Raw genomic sequence first — 25,894 nt, 5'->3', positions numbered from 1 at the left:
GATCACAGGAGTCACTTCAGGCATATTCTGTTAAACACAATTGTAGTGTAAAAAAAATGTATTTGTTTAATTTATTCCAGAAACTTAAAAGTCATACATGTGAGGGGGTTGTACTGGACAAACTTACACAGCAGACTTCAATGTACACTGCAGCAGGAAGGGACAGAGAGTGATGCATTCAAGGGCTCTCCGATAAAGTTTGACCTCTGCTTTGAAAAAGGCAGCATTGATATACAGCTGGTCATTGAAGACAACAAAAGAAAGAACTGCCAAATTAATTAGATCCTATTGGGGAGTGTTTTGGCGGTTGCTGTGTCGTAGCCACTGATGTTTATGTTAAATGCTTGGTAGTTCTCACTGTTGTGTGACAAGGGAATGTTGGTAGTGACATTTACACAGGCTGTGTCTATTTGACATACTGAGGTACTTAACATGGGTTCCAGAATGTTATCTGTTGTCATGCTGTGAAGTGAGTCTATAACTTATGAAAAAAATATCTAGATTTCCAATTTGTCATTTCACATTTGTGTACAATTAAAGCGAACCCGCACTCCGATATATATAGCACAGAAACACTTTAATGGGCTCCAATAGCTAGAGATGCAATGTATTTATTTTATTTCATTTATTGTTTTCACAGGGACAATGTGTAATCATAGAACAATTCAACAGATAACTTGTAACTTATTTGCATTTATTGTTTCTAAAAACTATACTCGGACAATTTCAACAATGTCATAATATGCACAATTCATAAAGGCCATGAAAGAGAATTACTAATTATTAATACTACTATACATCAAAGTTTGTGAAATACAGGGTCACTGGTGGGTACATTTTGGGAAGATTTTAACCAAGGTCTGTTTTAAACACTGCCAAGCTAAGGGATATTTTTGGGATTGGCTGAGTGAAAGTCCAACCTTTTACTTAGGGTTTAATAAATAATGCATCCACACTTGAAGTAGTGTTTCATTAATCAACCATGTCTGTCTTGGAAATGGCTGGTTTATTCTTATCACGATTTAGATGTGAAGCAGGTCGTGGCAACCTTTAATTCTTAAAGAAGTGGATCCAACATATAAAAAGTGTAGAAAACACTGCTCAACTTTTTCTAGTTGAAAGGAAAGACATCCTTTTAACAGCTACAGATGTTGGGCAATATATTGCAGTTATGTACAATACCTTAATGGTAGAGCTGGACTATATGTGTGTGTACATATGTTATATGTCTATATCATAACAATAAAAATAACTAGCTAGAATAAACCTCATGCCCTGCGTTTACGTTGTCAATTCAATCACTGTTGTCTGGAGTTTACATTTTTCCAACGGTACCGTGAAGGCAGCACTAAGGGCGATTCTCGACAGCTTTGTACGTGACCGGCCCTGCGCAGCCTTCTTACCCACGATGCAGTGCGATTGCATACAACATAGCCATCTTGTAGAGAGTGACTGAGTGAGGGAGGGAAGTGTTGGCGCTGTTTATATCCCCGTTTGTTTTAAGGCGTGAGGTTTCGCTGCATTTTCTTCTGTCGACCGCGGTGAGCCTTAAATTACGTGTCGTTACTGAAAGACTTTGGGCCACTGTCGCGAGCGGCTACGAAGGATACTGCTTTCAGGAAGATGTCTCACATACTTGTTCCGACGTAGGGGGAGTGTACAGCAGCAGCAGCAGCAGAAGCAGCAGCAGCAGCAGCAGCAGCAGCCAGTTGGCTTTACTTGCTAGCTAGCTCGGTGAGTTGAGGGCTGCGGGCCCTCCTCAGCTTCAACTAGCTCCTGGAGCTGGGCAACGCATAGTGCGTCAAAGGCCCTTTGAGAGCTGCACAACCGGGATATTATCAGACCAGTCCGGACTAACTAAGACCTGTGGATCTATCCCCGACACAGAGGGCGCATCGCTGGTCAAGACGACACGACGACGAGCGGCGTTTGAATGTAAGCTCATGAAACCAAACAGGAGACTGAGAGAGGAAGAGGGATCGCGCAGATTCATCTTGAGCACAGTTAGCCAGGCTAATTAAAAATAAACGCAAGTGTGATCTTTAACATGATCTAAACATTTAGGCGCTGTAAACCGGCCCGTCCCCTTTTCCACAGAGGATAAATACAGGCATACGGGACTCTGAATCAGGCTCTCAACATGTCAAAAATGCCGGCCAAGAAGAAGAGCTGTTTTCAGATCACCAGTGTGACTCAGGCCCAGGCGGCAGCTATCGGTGCCACAGACGACACGGAGAGTCTGGAAGACCCAGACGAGTCACGGACTGAGGACGCGTCGTCGGAGATATATGACGTGTCTCGGGCCGAGTACGAGCCTGCGTGTGACAGAAGTTCATCTGAAGAAGCGTTGAATAATGTTGGAGAGCCAGAGGCAATCAGTGTTACGGCACCATCACTCATACCTCAATCCAGTCACTTGTCTGCGCTGTTAAACAGTCCCATTGGGGAGTTTCGAAAAGTGGGAGTGTCCGGGTCTGTTCAAGGTGGTCAGCAGCCGCAGGGGATTGGTATTACGACTGGTTTACCCCTCATCAGTCAGGGGGGAGAGCAGCAACAACAGCAACAACAACAACAACAACAACAGCAACAACAACAGCAACAACAACAACAACAACAACAACCTACCCCAGCAACTAGTACTGGGCCCACCAATGTGTCAGGAAATGCACCCCAACCTGCTGCAGTGAACATTTCTGCTACTCCATCTCCCGCCTCCACGGGGAGTTGCACTTCACGCTTCAGGGTCATCAAACTCGATCATGGTACTGGAGAACCATTTCGGAGGGGCAGGTGGATGTGCACAGAGTTTTATGAGAAAGACTCTGATTCTTCTGTTGTTAGTAGGACTGTAGATAGCCTTCGGCATACCAGTGCTATGTTTGACCCTGCTGCAGACAGAGACAGTGGGCTTGGGCTTACAGGCGCCTCGGTTGTTTCCTCAGCAACATACTCAGGTCATGGCTTGGGCTCCATGGCAGATGCTTCTCTCTCTTCACCCCGCATGCATTCAGTGGAGACGACACCACAGCAGCAGCAACAACAAATTCACCATCAAAGTTTCAGTGCCCGTCAACAGGGTGGTAGTGGTGCAGCCGTGCAGGGTGCTTTCTCTGGCAGCAAGCAAACAGTTGGAGGTGTCCAGCTGTCAGCTCCCCAGAGCGTGCTGCCCGTTGGACTAAATGGGTTGCCTCAATCTGGTATCCACCAACAAATGTCCCCTGTCATGCCCCCCTCAGCCCAGCCCATCACTTACCCTCCCCAGCAGCAGCAGCAGCAGCAGCAGCAGCAGCAGCAGCAGCAGCAGCATCAGCATCCAGTGGGTCACCCCTTAACCAGCCACTCATCTGGATTGTTGCAGAACCAGGCAGAGTACTATCAGCAACAGCAGCCAGGCCTTCCCACCAGCCAGTCCATCCCAGTGTCACGCCTCTCTGCAGGTTTGCAGCCAGGTGGTTCTACGTCTGTTGTTCCTCCAAACTCTGGAGGGACCTCTCTACAAAGTCAGTCTGGAGATATTGCTGGAGCAGGAACTGTGTTGGCTGGACAGCATGGCCTCTTGCAGCAGCAGACTGTAGGAATCGGAGGTATTGGAGGCTCCATGCTGGTCGGTGGATCCACTCTACAGCAACAGACTTTGAGTCAGTATGCAACCGCTGGACACCCTCAACCTCACAGCTTCCACCCTACATCCTCTAGTGTTCAGAATGTGCCTGCCATTGCAGCGAGTTCCAGTGTACCCACCACTGTTCCCACTGCTGTGCCCAGTGCCTCCATTGCAGCCATGCCAAATGTGACAGCTTCCACTTTGCCTCTCGGTCAGATAACCCACAGCAAGTCTCCACTAATTTTGGGGGCGCAGGGCCTCCCAGGATCTGGACTTGGACAAGTGGAGGGTGGTGGAAGGAAGCCTGAGGGTCTCATCAACGCCCAGTCTCCTGTCGTCTCTGGGAAGGAACCAGCGAAGCCATTCATGCCTGACAGCCTGCAGCTCACCACTCCAGCTGTCAACAGCCTGTTTGGAATCCACATACCTGTGGACGGGGAGGAGGACAGGTAACAATTCTCTGGATCTGAATATATAAGTGCCAGAAATGTATCACCTCTTTTGACTTGAGTATTATCCCACTGTGTGTATGTTTTAATCCATAATATGCACAATTTGAACAATTACAGACGGTGTAAGGCCAGGGCTTGTTTCGTTGTACAGAAACATGTTACAGCACAGACATGTTTAAGCAGTTTGCTGTGATCATGAAAATGTTTAAAGCTTATGCTTTACACATTTAATGCCTGTCAAGTTTTGGTCACGTAGTGGTTCAATTGGATAGGATTTCCCCTTACTTTCAGGGGAGTATGGAGGGGCTGAGTAGGAGGAAGACAAATGTGGCACATAAGAAGGAAATATGTTTTCCAAACTTGAGGTAAACACATATGGCTTCCTCAGCACAGGCAAAGTCATGTTAAACACATGGCCTACTCAGTACTGTGATTCCTTGTGTTTTAAGGGTGTGTATTTGTGTTGTGTGTGTGTGTGTGTGGTGAAATTTTGTTACAGGTCTTGTGTCTTCAGCCTTGTCCTCCCACTTATCTGTCCCCTCCAGGACAGCGTCTAATGTGATGGCCTTGGCCGCAAACATCAAAGCTGTGTTGCTAGTTGCTTCTGTGCATAAAGTTCATTCGGTTAGCCTCAGGCTGCTCCTGCCTGGCCACTTTGCAAATGTGTGGCATGCCTGACCTTTTAGTTAGTTAGTTCCTTCTCTGGAAAATACCTTGCAATAGAGACATAGGGAATAGTGTTTAATTTTGTGTTGCTGTTTGTATGATATCATGGTTTCCACCTGTAGGCTCCCCTCAGGAAAGTCTTCACAGAGTATGTTGGAGCAATGGCTGATATAACTGCTGATTAACTTAGCATTGATTGTAGATATTATGTTCCTTTTATAATCATTTGCTTTTATCAGTCCATGTTTAAATAAAAAAAAAAACAGAGCAGACATGGTTTGTGAATTACACAATGTTATTATGTCAAATTAGGGCTGGCAATAATAATGAATATCTCGATATCAGTATTGATATATCTATACACACACATACATATCATATCTGACGTGTGATACTATTTTCTTTGTACATGACTTAATGTGATTAAATAGAAGCGTCCAGTCCACGTGACACATCGTGAAATGTGTCGTTATCTTTCTGTTGCTGTCACTTTGGTGCTATGGCATTGGCTTCCTCTCCAAAGTTATCTTCCTCTCACTTCCTGAGTTCAAGCGCTTTGTTTCACTTGTCATAGATGACACTCATGAGAGGAAATGATACAGTGCCTGAAATCTGTGGTTTCCATGTACAGTCGTGTAGATGAACCAGGATGTAGACCAGACTAGATATGCAGAACACTGCTACTATACTTCCTCACAGCGTTGGGCAATCAATTAAACACGATTTAAGATGTTTCAGTTTGTTGTGTGGAACCTTAGAGCTTTCACTCTGTATGTCTAAAATATAAACCTAGTTTAGCCTGTCACTGGCAATACAAAAGACAAGATATACGATTTCCCTCCTTACTGATAGTCCAACATAAACAGCAAGAGTTATATTGTTTGTCTTTGTTTTATTTCTATTTGGGAGATGATAATGCTCCATTTTAAATCTTCTGTTCACTAGTGCTTTGGGGATATTACCAAAGATTATTCCTGTTATGTATGGTTGACCTAGATCAGGGGTGTCAAACATACGGCCCGGGGGCCAGATCCGGCCCGCCAGAGAGTCCAATCCGGCCCACAGGATGAATTTGTTAAAATTTCACACTACGATTACAATCTAAACGTAATGTCAAATACAATATTTTTCTCTTCCAGATACCTGTGACTAAATGTTTGTGCCATTTTAGATTCAGTGTGATGTGTAAATAGTACATTCAGGCACGATATTGTTGAAATTGCACTTATATTTCTCAAGAAATGTCATGTTTTGTAAAAATATCCTTCATTAAATGTAAAACAAAGGAGAAAAAAAGCAAGTTCTTGTTGTTCATAGGTTATTATGCTATTATTTTACTATTTTTACTGGTCCGGCCCACTTGAGATAAAATTGTGCTGTATGTGGCCCCTGAACAAAAATGAGTTTGACACCCCTGGCCTGTTTGCAGTGTACACATGGATGTACAGATAAATTTTTACCCAATGAACATTTCAGGTTTTTTTTTTCTCAGATGTATGGACTTTCTATGTCATGTCTGTTTGGTTTTGATTGTCGTTTCTTTGCAGTGCAGTTTTTGGAAAGAATTGCTCTATTCAGGCACTAGAGGTAATTTTAAGTTGTGAGTCACCGTTGACAAGTGGGTCAATTCAATAGACTAAAAACAGAAATGTAAATTTGGATACTTTACATTAAACTTATTCCTTAAGAAAACATACAGTACAGTACAATTTTTAAAAATCATACTCAAAATAATAGTAGGTTTGTAACAATGCTCCTGATGGGATTATTTTCATCACAGTACCTATGTATTGCTTGTGAGAAGACCCAGCTCTTGCGCTGATAAAAGCATTGGGGGGGGTCTCTTGCGACAGACAAGCACTATCAGACATTGAGCAGTAGTCTTTCCACTGTGCCCATATTGTGCTGATAAGAGCCGTGACAGTGGGGTGTGTCAGCCAACTGTATGTGTTGTCACATTGTAGCCCTTTCTTTTGCAACACGTGCTTAGGCTAAGTTACTGTATATCCTGTTAAAGGCCTTTGGATGTGGTTGAACATTCCAGTATGTAGTATGTATAGTGTTGCAGGGACACACACTTTGTAAGCTGGCTGTTGTCGTATGCCACTGATTGATGGTGGTGTTTTTTTTTTTGTCATCAGTGGTGCAGCATCCATGCAGTTGGTGCTTTGTACCTGCTACACCACTGACTGACTGAGGCTTGGCAGTTGTTCATGTACAGATGAAGTGCTAAATGACATTTCATTGCAGAAGCAACTGTGGAGGTGGAGGAAGCTGCAGAGTGACTTGTGACTTGCAGGCATTTTAGCTATGCTCAATACACCCCCTCTTCTCCGTACCACCAGCCATTGTAAAAAAAAAAAAAATCTCTTGCTTAATTTCTACATTTCCACTGAAATGTTTATTTTTTCTCTTGCCGATCCACACACCACAAAACAAAACACCTTTTTACAAAAAAGTAATATTATACTAATATCTGTAACTTGTACAACATGTGCCATTCTTACTCATGCCTTGACTGTTAAGCTCTATAAGATTGTGGACTTCACACAGGTTACACAACCTGGAAAAAAGCTCTCATCCATGTGGTTGGCCGTAAATTTCTCCCCGTGTTCCACCACTGTGTAATTTTCCTTGCAAGTAACTAAAGAAAAACAGATATAGACTTGAAAATTAAGTTGTTGTTCTCATCATTGTTCTCTCACTTAAAATATGTTTTGCTAGCCTTAATGTTTCCCAGATTGCCTCAAGATCTGAGGGAGTGTAATGACATTGCTAGATAATCTCTTTGTACTTGCTGAGGATTTGCTTCCATTTTTGTGGAATAATTTACATTCACATGTCACTACTGTAACATGCATACAATTAAAGTCATGCTGAAGGTGGTGTACCTTCATTGTCTCCACATATCGGGAGCTTGTGTAAAATTGTAGTTCTTAGGAGGTAGTTAGAAGGGGAGGGGAGTCCAGGGCTGTGATGGAAGTGGAGCAGTTACTGCCACTGTGAATCAAGAGACTGTCTCTGTGTGGGCGGATGAGGGGTGTGTTTTAAAAAGGGGGTGGCTTGACTCAGCATGTGCTAATGTACTGTACGTGTGCAAAACTATCCGTGTTGGGGGTGGGGATGGGGCACTCACACAGGGAAGATGCATGGTTCTGGTGATACTTTTGGACAAAACCACTAGCGAAATGAATAGTTTGTTCATCTTGAGTCATGATGAAATAGTGTGGGTTTATGTGTGAAAGTGACGCAGACGGACAAACACATACTGTAGGCTCTTTCCCTCCCCTCTGCGACCTTTGCTTTACTGCTATATCCTGTTTTCAGTCGGTGCCTCACACTGCTACCCTCTATTCGTTGAATATTCCTTAGCTCACTTCCGCAGTAGGGCTCTGTGGTCATATCATATAACATTTTGTGGGCATATTTTTTCCCGGGTGCACACATACACACGTTGGACATCCTTGGTCTTTATAGTTCTGAACCTGCAACCATTTATGCTGTGATACTTAACTTAACCCTCTGTAGGATCTGTGCAGAAGCACTGAAAAAGGTAGTCCTGTAAAACGTAGGGGTGTAGAGGATGATTCCATTTGTATCTAGATGCATGGGCTATGATATGACTCAGGGGAGATACTTTCTTTTATTATTATAGAACTATTTGTTTAATGTAGACATTACATTTAAAGTAGAATACGCCAAAACTATCACTGCTTAAATAGATATTTACTATTTTTCTTTTAATTTTAAAAATAACTCACCACGGGTTCACAGAACATGGATCATGAAACTTCCTACCTGTCATTGTGTTAACATTGGCACAGTTAGACAAAAACTTTGTTGTTAAATTGACATTTAAATATAAAGTGAAGTCTGTCTTATTCATCCATAGACCATATGGTTTCCCCCCTGAAGCCAAGCCAGAAGTAACAATATATTAAATAGTAAGACCAGGCGAACTCCACTTAGTAACTCTACAATGTGTTTCTGTGTACAAAAGTCAGCTCTGATTAGTGGACAAACACCACAAATGTAGTTTTAGTTTTCAATGGCTTGTTTAACTGGTGCTGTGCTGTAGATGAGCTGAACTGACAATATTGGTACTTTTGGCTTTTAACCAGCAGGGTATATAAACTAGTAATTGTTTAACTGCATTTTACACAGGTTGTTGAAGTATAAATATAAACATAAATGCATGTCTTCAAGTTTGTTCACTGATCAAAACATAGGCTAAGAATCTTATTATTTTCCCGTTTTTATCTACTTAAAGAGCAACTGCTTGCTTAGGGATGAGCCAGAGAGGGGTTAAAGTCTTGTGGCTGTCTTGTAAAAGTGGCTGTTTTGATAACTTCCAACTCTAATTCAACCATAATTTTGAAGGCTCAGAAACAGGCCGTTGAGAACAGCATATGTGGATGATAGTAAAATAAATAAATAAAAGCCTACCTGTGCTGATTGCTTGCATTTCACCACTGTAATTAGGGCTGGGTGATATGGCTGAAAAGCATATCACGATATAACTACTTCGTATTTACGATAATTATGGATCATTTTTCATGACTTTTCAACACTTTTATTCTAAACCTTCCTCTTATTTTAATCAGTTATCAATCAGACCACACAGAGGAAAATGTCAAGCACGTTAGTGAGATTTTTTTTTAAAACCAAACTTCTCAACTATGCTGACTGGAATCATGTCCTTGGCTCTGTGATATGCCACTGCCTAAGTTATGTCTTTGTTGCAGAGTACCTCAACAGGGCGGTCTGCGTATCTCCACATGTAGTGGCAGATGATGTTGATTGCTCTGCCGTGCAATGCGTGTAATCCAGAGTGTGAGCGACGAAGATGGTACAATAAGTTTGTTGATAATAAGTAAAAAAGCTTTTGGTGGGTATGATGGTCTTGCATAATTTGTAGCCGACAAACAGCCATTCTGGTGAGGTAGTGTGTCCCCTTTTTTTTTTTTTTTTTTAAACTAACAATCTCCTTGCTTTCAGCGCTCATTCTCACCTCTTCTCACTCGATGTCCACATGCTGTGGTTGTGAGTGAGACAGGGAAGAGGATGCCACAACAAAATATGACCGTTCACTGATTGGCTGTTTGACTGCCTCCTGCTTCGTTAATTTTCCGAGTGCTTTTTTTGCTTGTTTTTTCCTAACGAAGTTGAGCGATCGAATGTCATATCAAACATTTTTTCTCTTGATATCACACTGTTTATCACGCTGTCTAACTGTTTATCGTGATATATGTTGTTATCGTATTATCGCCCAACCCTAACTGTATTGACAGTAAATCCTGCAGATGATGAATGTTATTGGGCGAGAACCAGGCGTAGCATTTTCTTTTTTTGTTTGTTCCACTTGTTGGTCTTCCTTTGCCAAACTGTGCATTCAACAGTTTGGTTTGAGATTTGAGTCTATTGTGTCAGTAGAGTCAAAAGTAGCTGCTAGCCTGAAGCAGAGGAGGGGAGCCGTCAGACCGAAGATCTGGTTAGCTCACTTCTTTGTAATGCCATATCCCTTTATACCAGTTAATACTTGATGTATTCCTATCAACTGACAGTTGACGCATCTATCACACACTATATAAATAAAACCTCTTTTATATATACTATAAAGCAAGGTAGGCAAAGCAATTTCATTTATAACACACTTTTCATACGGAGGGAGGTTCAAGGTGTTGTACTGGAACATTTAAAAACAACACCAAAAAACGTAGAACTTCCTGAAATCAATGCAATGTTTAAAATCGCATATCATGGCAATTTTTAAAAAAAGAGTGTTAGAAATAAAATGTTAATGGTATAAAAGTAAAAATAAATAAGTAAATAATTTACATTTATTACGAAAGTTTATCAAAAATAGTATATAAATAGAATTTGGGAAAACATACCTCAGATTGTTAAAATAGTCAAGTTATATAACAAGTCTATAACATTCAGTAGGTTAGCAGCAGTATTCCATAACTCCACTCAGTGTGTAAAATAAGTCGTCTCTATGTAATGGCAGTGACAGAACTGGTGTATTAGGTTTAAGTTTTAAGTTGTTTTTTTTGCTGTCTTGTTTTCCCGAGTCTCTCTCTGTGTAGTTGTTAGTTTGGGTGAGCACAACTATTGATATATCTAACAGTGCTTGATCGTAGCTGTTAGCCTTTTGATAGTTGGCTCCAAATGCCTTTTTAGAGGAGGAACATTAAGGAGAACTATGGTGCTGGATCATAAAGTTGAACTTGGTTCTTGTGGCCATCATGGCATAAGATCCTGGTTTCCTTGCCACTAATCTATGCTAATCTCCTCCAGTGGCTATGCTGTAATCATGCAGTAGCTCCCGGTGCTCCGTCTACTCCATCTCCCCTGTCTTACAACCCATAACCTGCTGAAAGAAACTCCCATAGGGCAGCTGGGAATCTAAGTAGTTTTGACCTACTTTGCCTGTGTGGCAGATGCAAGGATGGTGCTGACAAATTGAGCAGCAACGGTGACTGATTTGTCTCTGTTTTAATTAATCCCCTTCTCTGCCTGTCTATCCACTGCACGTTTTTTATTTACCCCCCGACCTTCTTTTCTGTGCCACTACCCATTACACCAAAGTCTTACTGGTCAAAAAAAAGCGTGCTAACATCTGGTTTGTGTTTGCAACAGGAATGGATAGAATCAGCATTTGCGCCTGACCTGGGTCAAATAACTCTAGATAGACTTTTTTTCCATCAGCTCTGATTGGCAGTGATGTGAACATGACACACTGGTGAACATGCAGATTTCTAGTACTGCTGATGTACCTTTTTACAGCATGTCATTTAAGCACAAGTGATCTAAAGTTATCTAAATCTCTTCCGTCACTGCTGCTTTTGAAAGAGGGGCTGAAGTGAAAGATAGAATGGTGGAACTAGGTTGCATTGTCTCCATGTTTTTTGTGTCTTGTATTAAATGCTGCACATTGTTTTCCTTTGCCCATTGTATTATTGTTAAAAACAATGACCATCAATTGTAACTGCTACTTCTTCTTTGGCTTCTCCCTTTTAAGGGTCGCCACAGCGGATCATCTGCCTCCATATTGCCCTATACCCTCAATTCTAACTACAAAACACATCTACCAAACCAAACCAGACAGACAAACAAAGTCAACCCTGTTTAAAAAAAAAATTGATGCAGTAAAATTTACATAAATCACATCTTCGCCTTCCAGTCAACCACATGTTGACAAAAAAACGCACTGGATTAAGGAACAAATGTAAGAAAAAAACATTAACAACGCACATCTCATGTTTAAAAGTCAATTGTATGCAGTCAAGACGTGTAATATTTCACCCCATATGGTTTCATGTCGATTTAATTTGTTCTTTCTGTGTTCAAATTGTAATAGTGTGGGTGGAGACACAGATTTAGAGATCTCACTGTACCCTGTAAAACATAGAAAAACAAAACAAATGAATGGATCACAATGGTATATCGACATTTAATACTTGAGATAACCAGTTTTTTTTACATCAGACCAAACTCTGTGTATTTTACTGCACTCTCAAAATGCACAAATCAATGAATCCTTAGTTCCACATTTAAGGCAATTCCCTGATTTACTTAGGTTCTGTACATAAGTTTGTATTTGATTGAAAACAGAGTTTCATTGATCACAGTGTCTCTAGTTAACACATTATGTCAAGTCACGTTGGGTAAAATGACTCACAAAAGCAGAAAAGTCTAACTACTGACAATGGGAAAAGGAGTTGATTGCCTTTTATTAGTGGGTGTACTCATGTTAAAGAAACTCTCATATACTTGCTAATCTAGATGAATTTTAAAGAGTCAGCTGAAGTCGGACCTCTGTGATGTCGCCTCAGAGCTCAAATCTCTGTTTTCTATCTGCCATCCTCTCACTTTTCATTTGTCCGCATGCACTTCTCTCCCAGGGCATCACTTAAGGCTCCTGTCGTTTTGTGTTCTCCGTGAGGTCACACGGTTATTATCAGGAAATAACCATGAAACTGAACTTTTGATGTGGCTGCTAGTTTTTCAGCACAGGTTTCTGCAGCACGGGAACACTGAAGGATAAGCCGTGTGTCATGCTGCAGCTTTATATGCGAGATAAAAGCCGCAAAGAATGCACCAACAGTTTATTTCCGTCTGCTGCCAAGTTATCATTGAGATTTGTGGCAGTTTTTGGCAAAATTTTGTGATTAGAAAGAGTGGTTTGGAAGAGTTAAAGGGGAGCTTTTCTTGTGTATGTTAAATTGTGTTCCCTCTTCATGTCGGCCTCACACTCCATACTTTGGGGTTTATGGGGTGATGTGGACCCACTGCTAAATGCACGGACTAGTTGGTTTACAAAGAGGCGCTTTCATAAATGCATATTGACATGTTACATTTTGGAGTTACAAAGAGAGCCATTGAGAGCGGAGTGTTTGCTACTTGAAAACAGGGCATGATGACTCCACCAGTTAGTACCTCATCCATGAGGAGCTTGCTGGAGTCCAAGTCATCTGACCCTGGTGATTTCAGCCAATGGCTCGCTTGTACAGTTCTGAGTTAGTGAGAAAGAGAGCTTTTCTTTGGAGGTGTGTACTTAGTTGCCACACATGTGCGGAGGTTTTTCTTGTGCTGTTGCCCGCTAAGTAAAATTAAGCAGGAGGCATGGGAGGAGGATGTGAGAGTGTTTAGTCATGAGGTAATGTGACAAAGAGAGTTTGTGCCACATATTTCTAGGAAAAGAGGTTTGGCTGCTCCAGCATTCACACACATGCTGTAAATCAACTCCTGATTCTCTCTCTCTCTCTCTCTCCCCCTCTCTCCCCCTCTGTGTGTATTGGCCCGCTCCACTGTGTGCGCATGTTGGTGTACATTTACGTTCGTGTGCTTATGGGGGAAAAGCTCTTTTTATTTTAATGTAAGGCACACGCAGGACCAGAAGAGAAAGAGCCAAACGTGTGAGCGTGTAGAGGTGAAAGTGTGTTTCCGCTCCCGCTCTCGACATACATCCTTTGGCATGGAACATAATGTACCGTTGTAGCTAATCACTAGGAGTGTCAGAGGGAATGTTAAATTTCATGTACACTTTGTGTCAACACCTTTTCTCTGCGTTTAGACTGTGTTGTGAAAACAACAACGGGGGTGAATGGCAGTTTACTGTAGGTGAATGTCCTGAGGGAGGCTTTCAAAGCTTAATGAGTCTCTCCCCACCTTTGAACACACATTCCTGCATTTAGGTGGAGACTCTTTGCTTTGCTCTGTTTGAACATATGTTAAGAACTAAGAACCTTGTCTTCAGCCGAGTTCGCCACAAAATATGAGCCAGCGTGTTCTCTGAGTTGGAGTGATGTCGTGTAACCAAACATTTTTTAGGAATCACAGCTCAAGTCTTTGCTTTCACTATTTCAATTCTTTCCTATCTTTGTTGTTTCTCTGTCTTCCTGAATGTGACACAGGAACCCATCCAAGGCTTTCTACCAGGCCTTCCAGTCTGGCAGCAGATTAAGGGACTCAAAGGCCCACAGTGATAGGTACCGTACTATACTGGAATGGACTGCACAGCCCTGCAAGAGTGTAATAACGTGTGCTGTGTTCAGTAGCTGTGAGCTTTGCTTCCTACACGTGCATGGATTGAGTTTGGAAACAAACCCTGGCAGCAAGCACAGGACTGGCCAAATGACTCCTCAACAAAATATCTCTCTGTCTCTCTCTGTCTCTCTCTCTGCTGCTGCTGCTTTCTCTGACACATGTAACACCTTATATGCCGTGTATCTATAGATTGCTTGCTCCGTTTGTGTTTGGGTTGAACATATTAGGTAAAACATCTTAAGTGTGAGTTTTCTGACATATTGCGACTGATTTGCTTTGCAATATGCAGGTTCAATATAATGTTTGCGTATAGGTTTAATAAAGGATGAACCACAACTACATGTAAGCCCCCCCCATGTTTTAGTTGGGAAGTCATATATATGGTAATTAATTACTAATCAGTTCATTTTAATTTTGAGATTCAACCTATTTTGCAAAAATTACTCAAGCAAATGGATCAATCAACTCTTCTATTCTTTAACTAAATGAAAATAAAACATGGCACAGCTAAGGGTTTAGATGAAGAAGTAACTGGTAGTAGTTACAACTGTGTGCAAGCATAACTAATCTGCATTGCTCTGACCACTCGGTTCCCGTCTCTTATATTCAGTTAGATTTGATTTGTTAGATTATTTCACAAGATATAATCTGGACACTGACACTCTGAGTGTCACTGCTTAACCTGTGACACTAATAGGCAGACGCTGTCCTACCTCGACCTGGACCATTACCGTAAATCACTAATAATTGCTCACATTTAGTGGAGTATTCGTATTTTAAGTGGCTCAGCTTTTAAAGGTCCAGGAAATGCAGACCAATTACCTTTGCTTTAAATTATCATGTGATGACTCACCCAATCATATTAGTGATTTGGGGCCACACTGAATTCACGAGCGGAGCGTCATCCTTACTGGACGTCGGGGGCTGTTTTTATCGTTCCACAATATTATAAACCGACAAAGTCATCTGTCGCCACCATGTAATCTGTCACATATGCCCCAAATACAATCAACACTTCCTTTTTACCATTTCAAAGTAAAAGCACTTATTGTGAAATATTTGGAGGGCTGACAGATGCACAGCTTCATACCAAGGGTCCTGGCATTTTGTTGATATACAGAGCGTTATTTAAAAGTAAAAATGTCATTATCAAACATAGCAGCAGCTGCACAGCAGACACACACTCCCTGTGTGAGGAGAGACACACACACACACACACTCTCTCACTCTCACTCCAGGGAGACATGAGGAGGGAGGGAGAATAGACTGGTGTGATCTGACCAGAGAAAAGAAACACACACAGTTTTAATCAAAGTGAAAGTAAAGAGTTTTCAGTCTAATTAATTTTCACTTTTCACTTGTTGACTACACACATACACGGATGCCCATGTTTAAGTATACAGTATATTGGACTTGACCAACTACACTAATTAGACATTGTAATGTTACCGATCTCGACTTGAGGACATTTTTCTGTGTATTTTAATTGAGCGGTGCTGCTGTATAATAATGAGAGCCCGTAAATGTGCTAGACATATTTATAATGCCCTTTACAAAAATGAAAAGGGAAGCACAAGAAACCATCTGAGTGACAGGAAATGAAACTGTTTTTTTAGAGAAATATACAGCTGACACACCATCACCAGTTACCAAGAAATAGACACACACACACACACATACATACAGCAGCTAATTGTTCACAATCAACATTATGATGTCATTAACTAAACTGAAATCTGCTCAAAGACATAATTGATGTCTTACTTTTATTCACGTTCAGAATGTTGTCAGCTCCGTTCGCCCCGAAAGTAGTTTGAAATGATAAGAGGGCACAAACATGAGTGTTGCTGTTGTGAATTAATTATTGTTCTGTGTTTTAATAGCATCAAAGATAACCATTGCTTTGTGGCAGGAATTGGTGGTGCCTTAGTTATTGAGTAGATTTATTAATCTATTTACGTCAGGTTTATCTGGGATCATATGTGAGGCCAACAGATTAAGTAATAGGAGAGGTTGTTAAAATGAACATGTGACATCTTGGCGAAAGAAGACGCTAGTTTTCAACTTCCTGCAGCTTCACTTTTTCACCACAATGCAGTTGTGCTTCCTTTTACCATCTTTCTTTTGGACATCCTCATTGTCACTTTTTTGGCAGAGGAGCCTTTGTCATATACTGTGCTCTTCTGTCTCCATATATTATGTTTGCTCAAGGTTTTCAGTGTAGATCTGATCTGGTTAAAAACATCAGTTTGGCCCTGATATTCATGAAATGACAGACTAGTTTTTGCATATAGTGAGTGTGTGTGTGTCAGCTGTGTTAGCGCTGTTGACTTGTGATCAGCCATGTTGGTCTATTTTTTGCTTCACACGGAATGATAATTATCAATATTGATGTTTGTGATGTGTAGCCCTAATACCAGGTCTGAACAAAACCTTTATTTATATATTCATACACGCTTCAGTGTTCTCGTCTTACTCTTCACAGTAAAGCGAATGAACCCTGTTGTCGAAAATGTCATTGACTTTAAAAATGTACAACACACAAATCGGGCATCTCAGGCTAATGAAACCCCAAGCCCTGGGTCACGCTGAGGGAAAGCCCCACAGGCTGCAACACATTGACTTTCATGATGCGTTTATGAAAGTGTTAGTTGAGGATGTCGACTATTTCCCTTAATATTATTGACTCAGACTTTCATGTTCAGTTCCTCTGTCAAAGTGGCTGCGTTTGTCTGTGTGAGCACCGTTGCTGTAAAGTAAGGGACAGAGTTGGATTCAATTATCTCCTGTTGTATTGTTGTTGTGGCCCAAGGAGATAGAAATGATTTGATTCTGGTGATGATATGGATCACCACTTGAGTGTATTGACTGAGGGAAACTGAGTGTCTGTGGCGTAGGTTTGTCTAGATCTCAATTAAGAGCACATCCAACTACATCATAATCAGTCATGCCATTTACGGCACAATTCCCTGTACGTGCTGCTATAATGTCATCTCTTCCTTATTTTAGTCTCTGCTAACGGTCCTTGCCTACCTGCAGTGATGATGGATTAAATGAAATGAAAGAAGATAAATGTGTTTCTTAGACATGCTCTGCTAATGTGCAACAGTGTTGATATTTTCAAAGCCACACACTCGGATAGAAAATCAGTCGAGGTTAATTAAGTGCTAAGACTTTAAAGAACTGAGATGTATTTGTGTGGCATAGGTGTTCTGGTTACTCTGGCTTGTGCACCTGTTGTCCCCCCCCCAACTTGTTTTATCATGTCTGTGGAATTAAATAAAATCTTACTTCCTGTGTCTGTGAAGGAAACGTGCTGCTCTTGCATATGCATTTCCTCCATAGGGAAGGAATGACAACTATTCAATCTTGCATTACTTATTTACTGTTGCCCAAGCTCTCTGTGTGTGTGTGTGTGTGTAAACTCCTTTACCTCTAATGGACTTTTTTATTGACATTCCGTTTTATACAGCTAACACATTATGGGGAGAAGCCAACTCCACATGGAACCTATAAATGTCAGTCATGTAATGTACAAGGTGATGTTTACATTGGCGTTGGTTGCATAATCAGTGGAAGAGCAAGTTTAAGCCCTCATTACCATTCTGTTGTAGCTCAGCCCTGCCTTTCAGCCTGCAGCTCCCGATCGTAATTGCGTCAGTGAGATTTTAGGGCTGGACCGTAATATTTGAGTGTTTGTTCAGAAGGTGGGTGTCCGAGTAGGTGTTCTTTTTTTTTTTTCTTTCAACAAAGTTATTAATGAAGGTGAACTAAAAAGAAAATACAGTCCATCAGCACATTCTTTTGCTATATTAAGACATTAATTGTGCTGTTAAAATGTGAAAACAATACCACATCAGTTTGGATGGCGGCCGACATCTCTCACACGCCAGTGAAAGTCATGATTCAGCTCATGTTGTCATTGCACTGGAAACCAAACGCTGTGGAGCTCAGCTGTGTGAACCTTTTGGTTTTTTTGTACATTCTTTTTATTGTACATTCTAAATGTACGTGGATGTGGATGTGGATGTGAATGTAAATGTGTGTGGATGCTGATGGTATAAGACTAAGATGTTAGCTCAGCTCATGTCTGCTCCTTTTATCCTCTGTTTAACCCTTACGACACGGAGCATTTAAGCTGCTTTGTTTCATTACCATGTTAAAACGTACAGTATATACAGATGCTTTAAGAATGTGCCTTATATCCTTTTTTTCAGCACAATATAGGCAATCTAATGATTTTTATTTTTCATTTTTACCAACCATATAAACAGACGTACTGAAAACAAGTACTCACAATGTTTTAAATGGGATTGAATTTGTGAAATTTGGAAATACGTCACAGATCAAAGTTCATTTAGCTTGTGTTTATGAACAAAAATAAAAGAAACGTCTGCACAATTTTTACTACTTTAGGATAGGAACTACCAAAAAGTGTGACATAAAATTACTCGTAACTCATCGTGACCCAACATCACATGAGAAGACGGGAAAATGCGGCACTGATCTGTCCCGTGTGAGCACTAAGGGTTAAAACCGCAACCTTACTACCTTGCCATTCAAACACCTGTCTACGCATTTAAGATGTGCCGTTGTGAAGTCGGCAGCAGACAAACAATTTCTTGACTTGCACTTGAGATCTAGAGGCTTAAATAAAGATCATGTGTGTGTAAGGAGCCAGACACACTCGCATTATTAAACTCCAAAACACCACTCACTCATGCTGTGGTTTCCAAAATCTCTCCCCAGTGCCAGATGTTATTGGAAGTTCTACTTGTAATACCAGATGGTGTCCTAATATGGTTTTAACGTGATTGTTGCTCCAGGGTATCTAGTACATTTGCAGCCGAGGTGAAGAGTAGCTGCCCAGAACATCATGATTTAACATCATCTTTCCCACTTTTTGACTCCACGATGCACAACCACATTTGATCCTCCAAGTCGTGACTCCAGGCATCGCAGGCACCCTGAGAACTTTTACTTTGTTACTGCTGTTATTCTGTCTCCATGGTCACAAACCTATCCCTGGCCTGTCACATGTCCTGACACTGAACAGTACACATATTTTATTCTTCTTTCATCCCGTCTTATTATTGTCTCCACTTAAACCTGCCAGAGGAAAGCCCCAAGAGAATATGCATTACAACAATGAAGCAATTCAGTCGGTAGGATGTCATTAAGTGACTTCAACACAATATCGTATTCAGGTTTAGAGCTGACAGTGGAGCTGAAAGGAAATGTTATTTGCAACGGTGATGGGATTGCTGGTTCCAGCCTTTAAAATGTGAAGCTTTGCTGATGTCCTTTGTTTCACCATTGTAAACAATTATGCTGCATTGCATTCTATTGCATTTTAAATTGAAATGAAGTTGAGTGGCTCAAGTAATACGATTTGTGTAGTGGATAAAAGCAGCGAAACAAAACATTATGTAATCGTGTGACGCCCAAACATTTGCTGCGAGACACTCCTTCTGCAGTGCCAACTAACTATTATTTCCATTACGGATTATACTGTTAGTGACAGAACTAGTTTGCCTTTATTCACATTCATTTGTATTTTTCAGAAAAAGTGTCGTTGTGAAGCTGGCTGAAAGGCACAAAGGATCTTTTATCAAAGTTCGATAAAAAAGTTGGAAAAATCCTCAGAATTGCCAGTGGACGGAATAACATTTGATTATAATCGGATGAGTGTTCCAAACAAACAGTAGGAGCATTAAATATTATGCACAGTGTGTTGAGAGTTTATTGGTTGGTGCATGTTGTTGTCTGGAGAGAATGGAAAAGCAACAAGGGTGTAGCCCACAGACCATTGAGTGTCTGCATTTTACAGAGTGAGAGATTCCTCTGGGCACAGGCCTGTTGTTGAAAAGTCAAGTTAGAGAGGAGAACTATGGGAGGGCCAGTATGTGACGCCTCATCTAAATTAAACACACATTTGGTACTGGATGAAGTGGAAATTGATGCAGGGATATATATTATGCAACCACTTGTGTGTGTGGGGGGGTGGCGGAGAAAGAATGTAGTACATTCTTGAAATTTCACTCTGGAGGAGAGAGGTGTGTAGCCTGATTGACTGTTTGCATCTTACTCAACACGTCCGCCTTTGTTTTCGCGGAGTGATCTACAGCTCAAGTTTGGCAGAGATCAATCACGCACCTAAGTTGTGGATGTCAGTGTATGTTGCATAGCAGTAGACGTATAGTGAACATTCCTCCCCCCTGTACAGCCTGATAAAAATCAGCTGTTAGCTTCCGCTGGTCTTGCACACATAAATTGGATGGTGTGGAGGAACAGAACATTCTGTCCTTAGGAAGAGTCTATCATCAACCTGTTGTGTACTACAAGCACCCTCCTGGTTTGGTGATGCTTTTCTGTCCTAATGACTTATTGTGTTCATGTCTTGGCTGTTATTGGATAAGCTGCCTTTGGTGAACATATGAGGTCACCAGTGAACTGATTCTACTGATCTTGGAAATGTCATCTCGGAGTTTTCAATTATCCAGGGAAACATTTGTACATATTGGTATATATTTTTTTTTTTCTTAAATGTTTTGTATCCAGTTTCCTCCAGTAAACATGATTTTTTTTGTCAAAATTCAAATATTCAAAACTAATGTAATTTATTGCAATTTGCAAAAACGAATACCATTCCACTTTTTTATATATATATATTTTTGTACTTTTTATTAATCCCCTTAGGGACATTCTTCTCTGAATTTAACCCATACTTTCCTAGAAACCTTCCTCAAATTAGTAGCAGCCACTGAGCAGCGCAATGGGGGTTGGGTACCTTGCTCAGGGTACCTGCCGGGCCCTTTGACCTGGTGGGGACTCAAACTGGCAACCCTCTGGGTTCCTAGCCAAGTTCCCTTTCCAATTGGCCATGGGCTGCCCCCATGACTGTATGCTCACTTATTTCTGGTAAACTGTCAGCCAAAGATGCAGAGGTGTTTGGAAAGGAATTGAGCTTGCAACCAGAGGTCAAAAGTGATTTTTTGACATGAATGTACTTACGTTTTAGAAGTAAAAGTATTAAAAAGGTGAGGACCATGACTCAGCGGTAGGGTGGTTCTGGGTTCAGTTCCTTGCTCTGCTAGTCTGTATGTGTCCTTGAGCAACCCATGTTGAAGTGTGTGAATGTGTATGAATGATGGGTGAATGGTAAAACTATAGTTTAAAGCAGCTCATCAAGACAAGAAAAGCTCTATATAAATACAGACCATTACCAACTCTTCTTCTGATTGTATTTGGTAGTAACAAGTAACAGATAGTTAGAGGAAATGTAGTGGAGTAAAAGTACAACCTTTATTAAGGAAATATAGTGTAAATATAGAGTAAAAGTAATGGTTGCTAACAAAGTAAAGGTCCATCTTTAATGTGTCATTTACATATATTTTATCATAATTTACTGTCTTTAAACCAGTTGTTTTGCTCAACTCTTCTGTAGCTATAGTGGAACGTTCAGCACGCGGTGGGCGGGGCCAGAAGTCACTTCAGATGTACCCCCCCCACCCACCCGTCAGTCAGTCACTTCTTAACCTTCTGGTTTCATATTTCACTTTTCTAAATGCGGTGTGCATAATCTTACTAAACCTCCTCCGGTGGTTCCGGCGGCTTTTTCTCCGCCGACACCGGGGTGGCTTCACCACCAGCAGTAGCAGTAGTAGTAGTAGCCGCTTCAGTCCACGTCATGCCGTGCACGTTTTCCTTCAAACCTCGGTGTTGCGCCGCGGAGCCGAGCCGGCACGCGTCCCTGCTGCTCTCCCACCGCACACGGCGCAGGTAACGGCGGGCGGTCGCTGCTCCGCTCTGGGTGTGCGTCCACAGGTCCCGCACAGCGAGTGTGTGTGTGTGTGTGTGTACTTGTATCTTTGTGAGGACATAACACGCAAAAGCAAGAGGATACTAGCACATTTTCTTCGGTGTCCTCACTTTCTGTCACACCTGTTTATGGGTTGAAATCTGGTTTTAGTGTTAAGGGTTAAAATTAGAAGAGTGTGTGTGAGAGAGAGAGAGAGCGAGAGAGAGAGTATGTTTTCTGGCATTAACACAGACCTTGTCAGGACCTGTAGTTTGCATTGGGACCGAAACCTGGTCCTAATGTGGCATAACTGAATTTCTGAGGAACTGGTTTAGGGCTAAGATTTGAATTGTGGTTAGGTTAATGTTAGGGATTAGACTTGGTTTAGTCCAAATGAACCGTCAATTACAGTCAATTAGTGCAAACCTGTGTGTGTGTGTGTTTGTTCTGGTATGTCTATCTTTAAGAGGACCAAGTGTAAACCATAGGGCTGGGGATGTTTTGTCCGGTCCTCACAACTGGTTTTGGGGTCAAGGGTTAGAATTAGATTTATGTGATGAGAAGTGTGTGTTACCTTTTGTGTTTGTTTTCTGGCATTAACACTGACCTTGTCAGAACCTCATCTCTGAGGAACAGAAGTGAATTCAGACTCTCTAAAAGAATAGCTGTGCAAACTAGTGCGTGTTTGTGTTCTTGTATGTGTATCTTTAAGAGGACCGAGTGTAGCACATTGTGTGGGAACGTTTTGTCTGGTCCTCACAACTGATACTGGCTTTTTGGGGGTTAAGATCTGGTTTTAGGGTCAAGGGTTAGACATACAGTTGTGATCGTTAGACGCTAGGGAATGCATTTAGTCTGCAAGTGTTTTCAGTAAGAATGCTGCGTGAGAATGTGTGTGTTGACCCACTCACCCAGTACTGCTTCTTTGATGCATTACCTCCTGTAGAAAAGCTCAGCACCCCTCTATTATTATTATCATAATTATTATTAACAATAATGATAGTTATTATTATGAATTATTATTATTATTATTTGCACTAACCTGTTGTCCTCAGCTCAGCCTCTGTCCTTCCTGCTGTGAACTCAGAGACCTGACCTACATTAGTTCTAATGTACATGTTGTGACTAAAGTGGTGTCAGGTCATTTTATAATATCTGCCCTAGATTCCTATGCTGAGCAGAGGACAGCTGCTTTGATTTATTCACAACCAACATGCCATTTCCTTGGGACCTTTTTTGTGCGTGTTTTAATCATTTAGATTGCTTTTACATTCTACGCGTATTTTCTGCCTTAAGCATCTATTCGTGAGAGAACAAGAAAGCTGAAAAAATGTCTTTGTTAACTCTTGTATGTTATTATTTCTGACTTTTTTCTGTCTTTTCTTTTACCCACAGTGCCTCTGGGACTAATGTTGTTGCCATTGATAATAAAATTGAACAGGCTATGGTAAGTAATCAGTTCGCCTCTAATCTTGCATTTCTTACAAGTCACTTGTACAATGTATGAAGACTTAATTTGTGGACACATGATGTTGGTAAATGTATAGCTTTTATTTGCAGTATGTTTTTCAGAGGGTTTGCATCTTACAGTGCTCTTCTGTCTTTGCCTTTACACTCTGAATATAAAAACCCAATGTTAATGTTTGCTACTACATGGTTTTGACTCGGCCAGTAACACATTTAATGCCATGACCCTCTCTCTTGTTCAGGATCTGGTGAAAAGCCATCTAATGTATGCAGTGCGTGAAGAGGTGGAGGTCCTAAAGGAGCAAATCAAGGAGCTGTTTGAGAGGAACTCGGTGCTGGAGAGGGAGAACGCCGTGTTGAAATCTCTAGCCAACAGTGAGCAGCTGTCTCAGCTGTCCACCCAGTCAACCCCCGGCACCAGCGCCACGCCTCCCCAGCAAGGACTCAGCCATCCTCAGCAACAGGCCCAGCCTCCGCTTCTAGTTCAGCCTCTGTCCCAGCCGCCGCCGCCGTCACACCCCCAGTTCCAGCACCACCCCAAACCCCAGCAGCTCCAGACTCAGCCCCAGCTTGACCCTGGCCAACAGCAACCGCAACAGCAACCCAACGTCACCTCTGCTTGAAGTGCATCTGCCCTGCTTGGCATGGAGCAGAAAAAAAGAGCATCTTCTCTACAGTTTATTACAGTTAGTGTATGTGAAAATAAAAAGAAGAAAAAAAAACTTTGTCTTCTTAGCCACCAGCTTGACCACAAAGTACAGTGCTATATGTATGCGTGTGTGTGTGAGGGTGCGTTAGCAAGCAGGTATGAATTTGGTGTTTGGAATGTGTATGCATCTGTACTGTGGGCCTTTCCAGTGTTAATGCAATCATCAGAGAGGGAGACAGAGAGACAGAGAGAGAGAGAGACAGAGGGATTTGGACGGAGAGAAAGTGTGTGTGTGTGTAGAGACTGTAGTGTCAGGGAAGGTTGGAGAGGTTGTATCCTTTGTTCCACTCCTGGATGCAAACTTGTAGAGAGGTTGTCCTGTCTCGGTCTTGGTCAAGATCAACCTTCAACCAAACCTGACAGCTGCTCAGTCTGTGGGTGTGGAAAGGGAGGGTACACCCCCCACATAAAGGGACAAATGGGAGTGATTGTCAAAAAAAAAAAAAAAAGAGCGATTATTTTTTTAAATGAGACAATGGAGTGGGTAAAGTTATTTTTAGCCTTGCTGTTGTAAAGTAATAAGTGGGAGGGAGTCTTTTTTTTGTTTCCTTCTTTTCTTTTATTTTGGAGCGCCACACCGCTGCAGTTACTTTCACATCTGGTCTAACTCTTGCATTGGTCTTTTTTAGTCCTACTGTCAAGTGTTTTATTTATTACAGGGCTGCTATTGTCATAAATGATCAATTTAACCTGCTCAACAGTAGCCCTTTGACTCGTTTCCTCTGTTCTTTTTTTTTTGTGTTTAGCAGATTAGCCATATGTCCCAGGGACAATGCTTTATATTGGTCAAAAGATGTAGGCAAAACAAATTCTGACATAATGTTAAACACTAACTCAGATTTTTATTCTGCACTTGCCAATTCAAATCTTAAAATCATTTTTTTTTTGTATCGTATAAAGTATTGCAACTCTTCCTTCACCTGTTGACATCAGATCTTTTAAGTGAGCCTGCACAAGATAGTTGAAGATTCATGACTGTCTGTAGTTTGTCTCCAAGTGAATTACCTTTGTTATACCCTGCTCCTTAAACTTGTTTATTTTCTCCATTGTGTTTTCCTGAGGGGGCCAGGGGGAAAAGCTGTGAAATCATTCATCCTACTTTATAACCAAAGATGCAAAGCTGTGTAAATGGATTATTTTTAAATGCACATGTATTTTTTTCTTTTCTTTTTGTTACTTCCTCTTTCACAAACAATCTTTTGTTGCTGTTCAGCATGTTCTGCATGATCTGTAATCTTCAAACCACTTTCTTACCTCATTTTTATTCAGCACTCTTATTGTAAGATAGTCTGTGAACAGTGTAAATGGGGAGGGGGGGAAGCTATGTGGCACAGAAAGAAAAAAAAAACAACCTAGTGTTAGTGACACTAGCCACAGAAAAATGAAGTGAGCCATGTTTTGTTCATTTAAATGGTGTTTGAATTTCATATGCCAATAGTTTTGTTACATTGCAAATTTTAATGTATTTAAATAAAAGCAATATTCAGATTCCGAAACATGTCCGTTTCTATACAGGACAGAATAAAAATAATTCATACATACATAACCCCATATGTATGTGCTACAAATGGAATGTCTGTGTCCATGAACTCTCTGAATACATGGTGCACTTCACATAAACATGATACCGCCAGGCTGCTGTA

The 25,894-nt window shown here is 41.3% G+C and overlaps 1 protein-coding gene across 2 annotated transcripts; it reads left to right on the top strand.

The window, feature by feature from the left end:
* The first annotated feature begins 1,420 nt into the window (after positions 1-1,420).
* On the top strand, positions 1,421-25,747 carry LOC122767110 (TSC22 domain family protein 2-like). 2 transcript variants are annotated; one of them, XM_044022470.1, is made up of 4 exons: positions 1,421-4,053; positions 14,142-14,216; positions 23,471-23,522; positions 23,785-25,747. In XM_044022470.1, the coding sequence occupies exons 1-4, from the start codon at positions 2,141-2,143 to the stop codon at positions 24,163-24,165; spliced, it is 2,421 nt and encodes an 806-aa protein (XP_043878405.1). In that variant the 5' UTR covers positions 1,421-2,140; the 3' UTR covers positions 24,166-25,747. The 2 variants fall into 2 exon arrangements, with proteins under 2 accessions (XP_043878405.1, XP_043878414.1); XM_044022479.1 differs by lacking the exon at positions 14,142-14,216.
* The last annotated feature ends 147 nt before the right edge of the window (positions 25,748-25,894 follow it).

The sequence above is a fragment of the Solea senegalensis genome, linkage group LG1, assembly GCF_019176455.1.
Source record: "Solea senegalensis isolate Sse05_10M linkage group LG1, IFAPA_SoseM_1, whole genome shotgun sequence".
NCBI classification, from domain to species: domain Eukaryota; kingdom Metazoa; phylum Chordata; class Actinopteri; order Pleuronectiformes; family Soleidae; genus Solea; species Solea senegalensis.
The sequence above is the reverse complement of the archived record's forward strand: the minus strand, read 5'-3'. Positions and strand labels throughout refer to the sequence as shown.